The 11,548-nt window shown below is 53.2% G+C and overlaps 1 protein-coding gene across 1 annotated transcript; it reads left to right on the forward strand.

The window, feature by feature from the left end:
• Positions 1 to 1,750: 1,750 nt before the first annotated feature.
• On the forward strand, positions 1,751 to 10,097 carry N656DRAFT_703983 (uncharacterized protein; the record flags this gene model as incomplete). Its single annotated transcript, XM_064811138.1, has 12 exons — positions 1,751 to 2,438; positions 2,501 to 2,654; positions 2,711 to 5,423; positions 5,487 to 5,847; positions 5,911 to 6,217; positions 6,281 to 6,506; positions 6,562 to 6,674; positions 6,732 to 6,943; positions 7,003 to 7,572; positions 7,626 to 7,677; positions 7,737 to 9,892; positions 9,985 to 10,097. The coding sequence occupies 12 exons, from the start codon at positions 1,751 to 1,753 to the stop codon at positions 10,095 to 10,097; spliced, it is 7,665 nt and encodes a 2,554-aa protein (XP_064672986.1).
• Positions 10,098 to 11,548: the final 1,451 nt, after the last annotated feature.

Raw genomic sequence — 11,548 nt, forward strand, 5'->3', positions numbered from 1 at the left:
CACCACATGATTGACTTAGTACGAAAATGATTTTGCAGCTGTATCATACTGACGGTGACCATTTTGCAAAACCCGGGTGGCGCGCTATGGTACCTACCTTATGAATACACACCTAATTCAAAGTTGAGACAGAGGAGCGAAAACTTCGTCGGACACATCTGTACATTCGCCAATCGTCCACAGCTCTACTTACGCGACTTGTTGGCCTGGTAATCTGTAAGGGACGTGTCTCGGCGACGAGAGAGGGCATTCTTCCTCATACATAGCCCGATTACCTCGAAGCGAAACAAAGCGCCCTTTGTTCTTCTCTGTCTCGGCTGTCATTGCACTGGCGACGCAAGCCATGGCTGGCAACTAACCGAGGGACGTCTAAGACCATCGAAAGCACTCTTGTATGGAAGTTTCAGTTATTGTAGAGAACTTTAAGCATGTCAATACCTCCATATGTATGTACCTCTAGATGATGTATCTTACCTTAGGTTACGGAGTACCTCCGTACACCTCCAACCAGTTTTTACTCCACCGCTGAGCTTGGGGCGTGGCTGTGTGACGAGCGCTAGTGCCACAATAACTTACCTTGTTGAACTTGGAAAGCATCCGCCTGAATTGAGGATGAGACCGTTCATACTGGTCCCATATGATGTGTTTTCAGCCCAAGGCCGAGCAAGTCAACAGCCATCTCTTCTCAACTTGCGTCGAACTGATCATTTGAGTGGTTGGCCCTTACACCTTAAGGTACCCAGTATTACAACTGCAGTAGGAAAGAGCTGGCTCGAGCTGGTTAACGTTTTGGTGTAAGTAACCCAGCTTCTTGCGTTCACACCCTACCCCGCCTTCTTTCCCGACACCACTTCGTCAACAATGAGTTCGCCTTCTTTCCCGCTTATCCTCCTCGTCACTTTGCCTATGCCGTCCTATCCACACAAGGCCACACCATTATACGGTAGGACCCGCAGGCTCAATCATCGAACATTGAGCTCCAAGTCTCAGGAACGTCCAAAGTTGCTGAGCGTCACAAATTCATTTCGGTACCAATCCATTCGCCGTTCTTCTGGCTCCTCGGAACGGTACGTAACTGCTTTCCGCCGGCCCTCTTGCCTTTCGCATTTGAACCTTTGCCGGACCGGACCCCGGCCTTCCCAAGTTGCAGCCCGCTTGTCTGCCTGTCCAACGCTTTTCCTTTTCGGAGCTCGTAGCCTGCTGCAAACTACCAGGCTGCCTGCCCCAGCAAGTCTCCCACTTACATCACCCAACCAACCTGGAAGCTCAAATCTCCCCACGTACCCCCAAGTACCAAAGGCGGCAGGGAAAGAGGTAAAAGAGAGAAGAAATAACGAGAGGAAGAGAGCACCAACAAAGGCCAATTTGGTTTCCATACTTGGATACCTCAACGGCTCTTTTATTCTTTGCGTCCTGATTCTTGGCGTTATTCTTGTTATCTGTGGTGGGCTTGTCCCCGCTGCAGCTCCAAACACCAGCGCGAAAGCTTGGGCCCTTCTAGCTGTGCGTCTTCCCAGCACTTGCACAGCCAAACAGCATCCTGGCAATTCTCAACCCCCCACCTGCTGCCTCTTTACTGCCAGAAAACCACCCATCCAAAAATTGAAACCAAACAAAAAAACAAAAACACGCCAACACATGCTAACGACTACGGGATTGAGAAGCTGTCGCCGAGCTTGCCCGAGCGGAGCTCGCCCGTTTGCGGAGCTACAGCAGCAGCCTTCCCAGCTTTCCTACCTGTGCAAGCCAGATGGCTCAAGCTTCGACAGTCGAACCGTCGAGAGAACGTGCTGTCTCCTCTGAGCCTTGTTCAACCCGCCCTAATCCGTTCGACGACGACATATCGGCTAGAAAGCGGCGTCGCACTTCTCTGGCTAGCGCTTCCCGGAGTCGGTCCGTCGAGACGCTCGATTCTTCCCCGAGCTCGCCCGCCGCGGGCAAGTCGGCCGCGGAATCGACAAGCGATTCCGCCATGAAGATTGACTCTGAACCCACCATTCCCACTACCCCCGAGCGGCAACATATTGAGCCCGAACCAGCCTCTGAACCGCGATCCAGCCGCGTCACAATAAATGTACGGACCCCGTCACGTACCCTCGAGGCGATCGTCTCGTCTCCTCCGTCCCCCTCCGTCAGGAGTGCTACCCCGCCTGCGGTATCGCCAACGGATGGTGTCAGGATCAGTGTGGAAGAATCCGAGGCCGTCATGTCGCTGAAAAAGGCGGTAATGGACACGTCAGGGTCGTCGACGCCCGATAGCGGTAGCCCCCCAGTCGAGGTCATAACAGATGATGAGGGAGAGGTTGACGTGCCCTTCACCATATTGGATGGGTCTGGACGTTCTCGGATCCGAGACCCCTCGCTCGCTGTCCCATTTCACGACGTTGCTGAGACATATCTGGATACCATGATTCGGTTATCGCAGTACCTTGTTACTCGTAAGCTGCGACTTCCGCCATATGGCACTCCTTCGGGAGGCACATTTGCTGACAAGCCTTAGACGACCAGGTGTCCCACCAATTCTCCGAATGGATTGAGAGTTATCTGCTCTACCTCAAATCCGTTCCTCCTCGCACAGCTGCCGAGTCTTACTACAGCCACCGGGAGATATGGCAGCATGTTCCCGAGCTAGTTCTCTTCATGGTCAACCGAAAGTGAGTTGTCCTGTTTGCGGTTCAAAATTGCAGTGTGTCTGACGAAATGGTTATAGGACTCCATACCCACGACTCAGGGGCCTGAGACAGGAGATCTTTGCGTTTTATAGGTCCTTTGCCAGGTTGACTGCCTGTTTCATCGAACTCGACCTCCGGGCACTGCGAAACCTGGGACTACCTGACCAGGGCCAGCTCCCGCCCCTTGCTTCCGCTCCCTATGCTCATGCTCTCGGTTTCCTCACCCGCAAGGATGAGGTGAACTGGCACTCGTCACAGCCTAACAACGTAGATGAGGACTGGAGCTACAGCGCAGAGGTGGCAGATATTCTGGACATCTTCCAGACCTACTCAACTGTGCAGGGAGGCACTCTCGCATGCCTGAAGCAGCTGGCTCTTATTGAGCGTGAGCTTATTTCGCACTGCCCAAGACTCACCGATCATCTTGGCAATCTATGCGTCCTCGCTTCGAATGTCGTACAGCAGAGCTTCCGCAGACTTCGCAACCCTAGTCAGCAGGCTTCTGAGACCGCCAGGCAGACCATTTTGCGGAGTTATGCGCTGTTCAAGCCCATGTCCGCAACCGTCTCGGAAATCATCGACAAGAACCTCAACCACCTCTCACTTGACAGCGCAGCGAACCTTCTCACCTCGCTGACCGAGATATATCAGGCATGCCTGGCTACTAATGGCGTCGTCCCTGCGGACACGATCGAGGCGCACCGCCAGGCCCACCCGCCTATTGCTGCGCAGCACGTACCGGAGGCTATGGCTTACCACTGGAAATTCACAAATTTCGCCAAGCTTATCAAGTCTGGCCAGATGCAACTCAGAGTCATGGCTGTGAGCACTATGTGTGGGGACCTCGTCACGTTCTACCGCAAATGCAGCGAATCCCTCGCTGAAGAAGCCACTATCGCCCTCCTGAAATATCTTGCTCACTTCCTTATTACGGCAGGTCTGGTCAACTACATTCTTGGTCCGACATGCCACCCGGAGATCACGCTCGAGAGCAGTAACATTGTTGGGTTTCTGATTGTGTCGCATACCTACTCGAATGAGCACACAGACACCTTGTGGCAGACAGTGACCTCGACTCAAGATCCCCGCGTGTCCGACGCCTTGATCCGGATGACCAGCCGCATCACGAACCTCTTCACCACGCAAGAACCGTTGATGTATCTCTGCGAGAAACTAAACACGGTGCCAGTTGAATTATTCAGCGTGACCATGCGTGAGTTCTGCGACCAAATCTTCAAGCAACTCCTCGCCAAGTTTCCGGAGAGCTTTCTCACCGACTCCGCTCCATTCGACCTTTGCATACGCCTGATCCGCCAGTCGTCTTGCTTTGGTTCGGGTTCGCCTATCGCGTATCCCGACGTCCAGCAGTTCGCGATACAGAAGTTAGAGAGCATCCTGAGCCACGGCCCTGGCCTGGAAGGCCGCTGGAAGATTTACCAGGACTGCCTTGACGATATCGCCAGGCGATCGCCGTCCGCGATAGGAAGCCTTTGGGTGCTCAGAGTGGCGACACGCTCTTACCACGCTCGGGATTTACGTGATCTGGCGTCAGAAAATAACTTGACGAAGCTCCTGGTCGAAGAGCTCGAAGCTGCGATCCCGATCGCAAAGGCTGCTGGGTTCTCAGCCGTCATCAGTGGGCCGCAGAACGCGCCGCGGAAGGAGCTTCTTTCATCGCTGATGTCACAAGAGGCATCATCCATCACCAAATCTCTCGGACAGAAGCTATGGGATCTCCTCGTGGGCTCGAGGGCGGCTTGTCAGGAGGACAGGGATGTTGCGTGGCAGCTCCTGAACCAGACGATGAAGGGGAACCGCCAAGGGGACAACTCCTTTACATCAACTTGCTTTGCCGAGTACCTTCCGACCCTGGACCCGGAATTCTTCTGTCAGGGCACTCTCGATTTCGTGCGCGAATGGGTTTTGCCGCTCGTCAACGATCCGGCGAGTATCATACTTGATGATTGTGACAGTGCTAATCACCCGGGCATTGAGCTGCTATGGCGAATGATCCTGACTGCTCCCAGCGGCACCATTGAGCAGCGGGCAATTCAGACATTGGTTAGCGACATCTATATTGAGAGCCGGTCTATCCTGTCGTTCCCGCATTATAGGGCACGAAAAGTACACCTGGCCTTTGTCGGCCGTTGTCTTCAACAGCTCTCTTCGGCAGCCACCAGGCTTAAAGCTTTCGCCGACGGTTCTACAAGCGGTGATGATGATTCCATGGTGATTGTCCCCACAGAACAACAGATGCGGGAGCAAGAGCTGCTCTTCATCCGATCCCTTGCGGTTTTGAGCGAGTTTCACCGACTCCACCAAGCCAAGCCAGAGTTCTCGGCGCCCGATATGAGATCGCTCATCCTGGAGTCACCCAAGGATATAGAAGGCGAGTCAGCAGAACTAAAATACCAGTCATTCGACGGGGACAGGCAAACAAAGGTCATGCCCCTGAACATTGGCAAGCGCAACACCGCAGCTTCGCTTTTGGCCAGTCTGCGGGAGGCCACGGGCTTCGAGAATTACCAAATATACTACCGAGGCCGGCCGTTTGTTCCACACGAAAACGACATCTGCAAGTCCCTCGAGGATCTCAAAATCCACAACGGCATCATCCTTGTTAAGAGAGAGTCCCAAGCCCCAATTATCCCGAAAATCCGCCTCGGAGCCTCTCCTGTTGAGATTGAGATCCTCAGCCGCTTCCAGGAGCTGTGGGAGTACCTATCGATGGAAGAGAAACTCGCTCGTGAGGTAAATATTCAAGTCGTTCACCTGTTGATACCTGATACATGTGACTGATTCCACCATTTCCAGATTTACCGCTTCCTGGTCAAACTGCCGGCCGATGAGGGCGTCCTTGAATCCATTGATGATTCCTCGCTCTCGTACATGGACATATTTTCCCTAGGACAGCCCTTCAAATCTCTCTACGCCGTACATGCGCTTCGTGAGTATCTGCAGTCCGAACGCCCTAGGTCAATAGGCTCTTCCTTCGCAGGGCAGGATGGTGAGACGAATGGGCCGCCAGATCACCGGGCTGCTTCCTTGGCCCGAGCCATGTCCCTTATCGTCCCGGCCCTCTCGGACCCACAGGTCACTGTGCAATGCCCGGGTCATGAATTGCGAATCGAACTTGGTTCTGCCCTGGTAGAGCTGTTGGTTTCGCTCCTCAAAGGTATGACCGATACCCTTCCAAATTGTTTGTATGACCTGCGTCTTCTCACGTCCGCTTCCACAGACCCACAACTCCCTGGCTCGGCGGCCAAGCTTCTCGACGCGCCTCTGCTGGATCGCCTTTTGGCTATGCTCTCAGCAGCTCTTTCGACCAACACGCCGGACAGCGCTACGAAACACGTGCCCCTCTGTCTTCAGAGTATCTTTGAATCCTGTTCCATGAGTGAGGTCTTCCTGTCAACATTTTGCGCCCATCCAAAGGTCCCGCGCTTGCTCGAGGACCTGCTGCTCCACGACCCACGAGTCGCTGTCAGAGAGAGCACTGCCGTGCTTATCAGTCAGAAATGCAGTCCAGCCAAAGAAGGTCAAAGGTATGGAAGGCGTGCCAATTTCTGATTATTCAGAACCTTGTTTCACTAACAACATCTCATCAGCCGCCTTGACGATGCCTCCGCGACTTTGAAATTGAGAGAATTCTTTTGGCCACAGATATCTCGCCTTGTTGGGCAAGCGGTCGCCAACCCTGTCAACTCGGAAGAGATTCTTAGCTTGTGCCTAGAGATGTTCCAGACCCTGCGAGATGCTCAGTCTGGAATCCTCAAACTCAAAGACCTCTCCAACGATTGGTTCAGATTACTGCTCGGTTATACAACCTTTGAAGTAAGTTCTGGAATCTTGTAATCTTTCTGCAGACTCTAAACTTCGACCTTTGTAGGATCCGACCAAACCTGATCAGATCGATTTCGTGGCAGCCAGCCTTACTCGGCTCTTGCACACTCTCATATGCGGGAGTAGTAAGACACTCCGCCGCGAGATCCTTCCGCCGAGGTTCGTCTCTACCCCCTACGCCTCGTCATATGCGATGCGTTCTCCTAACTTCCACAGCGGCATTGCACGGAAACTGTTCTGGAAGCACCTCTTCCCGCATCCAGAAGAGAAGGTGAGAGAACTTGAGCCCGGCCGGCCGGTTGTGTTTCCCGAAACGCGCTCTCTTCTCCTAGAAATTCTTTTCTCCTTGGTTCATGATGACCCCACCCAGTTCATGTGGCTCCTTGAGGACATGGACAGGCTGGTTCCGGTGTATCCAGACTCCGAAGGTGAGATATCCGGCTTGCTCCCTGTGATGATACGTGAGCCATGCTGACCAAATCTCAAGGTGATTACTACGATTACGAGCTCCCACAGCAGTTTGAAAGGGCAAAGGCGATCAGAGCGGCTTGCGGCTACCCGGGTCTGAGGAACCTCTCAAACACTTGCTATTTCAACTCACTCTTTGCCCAACTATTCATGAATGTCGAATTCCGGCAGTTCATGCTCACCGCCGCCGTTCAGGATCCCGATCACACCCAAGGTTTGCTCTTTCAGACTCAGAAGCTATTTGCATTTATGCAAAATAGCCTTCGCCGTTTCATCAACCCTGAGGACTGTGTTGCCAGTATCAAGACCTACGATGACACGCAAATTGATATCGCCCTCCAAATGGATGTAGACGAGTTCTACAATCTGCTTTTCGACCGATGGGAAGGGCAATTCCTGACAAACGACGAAAAGAATCGTTTTCGTTCCTTCTACGGCGGCCAGCTAGTCCAACAAGTTCGGTCTCAAGAGTGCGAGCACGTTTCCGAGAGGCTTGAGCCTTTCTCTGCCATTCAATGCGATATCAAAGGCAAGAGCTCGTTGCAAGAAAGCTTGCAGGCCTACGTCGATGGCGAAATCATGGAAGGAGGTGGGTGATCTTCATCCTCTAAGGATCAGCCTTAGTCACTGACACAAGCCTAGACAACAAGTACAAGTGCTCGACCTGCGATAGACATGTCGATGCTGTGAAGAGGTAAGTTGGAGGCTCCTCTCTCTACTGAGCGATTGCTGGAAGCTGACCGCGCCAAACAGGGCTTGCCTCAAGGACATACCGGACAACCTGATCTTCCACCTAAAGCGCTTCGACTTTAGCTTGCGGACCCTTCATCGGAGTAAGATCAATGAGTATTTTGCCTTCCCAACCAAGATCGATATGCGTCCTTACACCATTGATCACTTGAGCAATCCCGCTCAGGACCAGTCGGAAGACATCTTTGAGCTGGTCGGCATCCTTGTTCATTCTGGAACGGCCGACTCGGGGCACTACTATTCGTACGTCCGAGAGCGGCCAACAGCGGACGATGCACCCACATGGGTCGAATTCAATGATGATATCGTCAGCTCATGGGACCCTGCACTGATGGCAAGCTCGTGCTTTGGAGGCCCTGACTATCAGCCCCACTTCCAGCCAAACAACCAGGTGTATGAGAAGCAGTACAGTGCCTACATGCTATTCTACCAGCGGTCGTCCTCCCTGGCCCAAAACCAAGCGCTAGTGAGGGAATCCGGATGCTCCACTCCTATTCGGGTGGAGATTCCCGAGGCAATGCAAGAACACATTGAGATGGAGAATACCTGGATCCTTCGGAGGCATTGCCTATTCGACCCCTCCCAGATCCAGTTCGTCTGTTTGGCCCTTCTTCAACTGAAAAATTTCAACTCTAACGGATGCTCTCGGGACCACATCATGGAGACGCAGGCGCTTAGCATGGCGTTGGGCCATCTTGACCAGGTCGCATCGAGGACAAAGGACGTTCCAGACTTTTACAATCTGCTCAGTCGGTTACGAACTATGTGTCAGGGATGCGTCCGCTGCAGCCTTGCCGTGTTTAGCTACTTCGCCCAATATCCCGAAACATTCAGGATGTTGGTCCAGAGGAACACGGATGCGGATGTCCGCCAAGGGACAGCTGGCTTATTGATCAGACTCCTCCAAGTCATTAAATCGCAAGTACCTGTGCAGTATGGGCTGCCGGTACAGGAAGGAGATGACGACGAGGACGAATTCGACCCCAGGACGTGTGTTATCGCGGGCGTGATACGCCTATTCGAACACTTTTGGCAGCATTTCCAGATCAACCTGCGGTCATGGCCCGAGGTATTCGATCTTATGCTGTCGTTTGTCAAATTGGGCCGTCACGAGCTTGCAGCCTTCCTGGCACAGCCGCACTTCCTCAGAAATCTGCTCTACATCGTGTGGGCTGACGCAAACTCGGAGTCGTTGCTACCTCAGCAGTTTGTGAAGATGCTTGCTATGGTCTCGAGGAGGCCGGCAGCCCGTCCGCCTGCTTACGAAACGATACTTGCGCTCTTGGATTACCTGCTTGGAAACATCCGGTTGTCCTACACTGAGGCTGGGACCGTCAAAGGGGTGATCCACGCTAGGGATCGTGTCAGGCTTAACCCGGATTTGGACCAGCCGTTCGAGATTACCAGAAGTGAAGCCGAAATTCTGCATATGTACTGCCGCACGGTTCCCGTCAATCTTTTCTTTGACAGGCTCATTTGCATCAGCCAGAATCCTCAGGCGACCTACTCGATCATCGGCAATCTGATAAAACAGAGCCAACAGATGGAAGAAGCAGTATACCGCACACTCCAACACGGGATCAGCGGCCAGGTGACCCAATACAACGTCACACCCTACCTGCGTGTCGCTGGGGACGTCTTCTGCCGCGTGGCAAGCCGAGCGCAGGTCATCAATGAGTTGATCGGGCATGTGTCGCAGCAATGCCTGTCATTGCAAAGTGCAGAAGGCAAGGCGTTCCTGGATTTTCTACGCGAGACCTTTGATGGGCCTCGGGAGAGATCGGGGGAGACAGCGCACCAGGTCGTCATGAGATCTCTCGAATTTGTGCCCGAATGGGCACCCAGTTTGTTGGGATACTTTGACACGTCGGTCAGCGAAGAGGTGGAGACATTCCTCCAGGAGAAGATCTTCCAATACCGTTCATACCGGTTACCCGACGCCGAAAATGCGGACGAAGCGGCAGAATTGGCAGAGAAAATGAACAGCACGGCTAAAGCACTGGGGACTAGGTGTATCTTGTTTTTGCGCGATAATTACGTCGCTAGGAACGTTGACGTTACAGAGCGCCTTGTCAGCGGGCTGCAGCGGGTGATTAAACAGTGCAGCAAGTACTTCACGGATGATGAGGAAGCGCAGGAATTTGCCTTGCACATTCAAGGTAAGCATCCTTCTGCTCTCCCTTTTAGGCTCTCTATTTTTTCGGTACATGGTTGATTTGTGGGTCGGAGATGGACTAACAGTCTGGAACAGGAATTTTTGAGGCGTTGACCAGACTCATGGTCGTCGATGAACTGGAGGAAGACGGCTCCGGTATGTACTACAGCGACTCCGAGAGCATCAGGTCCAGCAACACAGCTGGCTGATATCAGACCACATCTTTGCAGAGTGGGAGAACTCGTCGGGGTGCTCTGGTCAGCTGGACGCTTTTGGAGACATTGCGACTGGTGAACTGCAGGCAGGAGACTTGCAGTGAAGTGTTGAGGGCTCGTCATTACGGGCTCCCCTGCTGGCTCCCCTCACAGGTCTGCCAATTTCTTTCTTATTCCGCAAACATACCCGCATCTGAGCACGGTGTACGATATGACGAGGCCACGAGACGACGAGTGCAGCCGGAAAAAGGGGTCCGGCCATGGGGTGGTTGGTTGTTTCTAGGTGCATTGAAACCAATAATAGCACAAACGAAGTCTGCATTAGTCCTTGGGAGCGACGGCGTCCTGGGGAAAGGTCACAAATCGACATCGGGTACCGGATTACGGGACATGGGAACATGGGACACGGGGCATTGGTCATTTTACGTCCTTCTCGCTGCTGCGGAAGACGACGTCTGCTTTACTTGGGTTGGGAGGAGAGAAAGCTTCCAGGAGGGATAGACGAACGGGGTTCTGGTCTGATTGGGCTCGGTCAAGGTGCGGCTTAGATTGATCAACTGCATCAGAGAGAAATCCAATAGACAATCGGTTGCTGGCGATGATGGAGATAGCCTCGTCCAGCAGCCTGGCACTTGGGGTCTTGTTTCTGTTTGGCTTGGTTTTATTGATTCGCCCCAGGGACCCGTTCTGAGACTATGAGCCTCAACGCCCACATTACACGGCAGACTGGCAAGACCATTAGGTACTTGCAAATCCAGCCCAACCCCTAATCTCTACCTGGGTGCCTCACCAGGTTACCCTGTGATGAGCAGTTGCGCTGCGGAGTTTGGTGAATATCGTGCCACTCTTGAGGCTCAACCCGATCAACCAATCACAACTGGAATTTTGGGCTCTTATTGGGTTATGAAGCTCAGATCAAAGAGTATCTATCGACAAGAGTGGCAAGGTAAAAATAGATGTTTCTTGCTGCCACGAGCCCGGATGCCATCATTGCCGTGTCGTTGGGCCTTCTTGGCAGCGACAGTTTAGACGCCGGGCCACGGCATTGGCTGGATTGACGGGCCCTCAAAGAAAAGCCGTCCATAGCCCGTAGATCTTGGCTTTGGCGCTATTTTCGGGATCCCACCCCGATCCAGGCGGGCCCACCTCACTGGCCCTGCGGGGTAGGTAGCGTAATTACATTGTAATTACAATTTAGTACTCCGTACACTACGTTCAGAATCCGTACAGTACACACTTGAACGGTAAGGGATCACTGCTGTGACAAGGGCAAGCTGGCGGTAGCCGCCGTGATCCCTGGGTCCTGCATCTCGCATTGTGCATCGGGCATCTCGCATCTTTTGGCATTGGCTGCTGTCTTGTACTTGTTTGCATCCCCCGTCCTTGATCACAGCCAGAACCAGTGGGACACTGATGGGGGCTTGCGTTACTTCAGGGATTCGTGA

This window comes from Canariomyces notabilis, assembly GCF_033297395.1.
Source record: "Canariomyces notabilis strain CBS 508.74 unplaced genomic scaffold N656scaffold_4, whole genome shotgun sequence".
Classification (NCBI taxonomy): domain Eukaryota; kingdom Fungi; phylum Ascomycota; class Sordariomycetes; order Sordariales; family Chaetomiaceae; genus Canariomyces; species Canariomyces notabilis.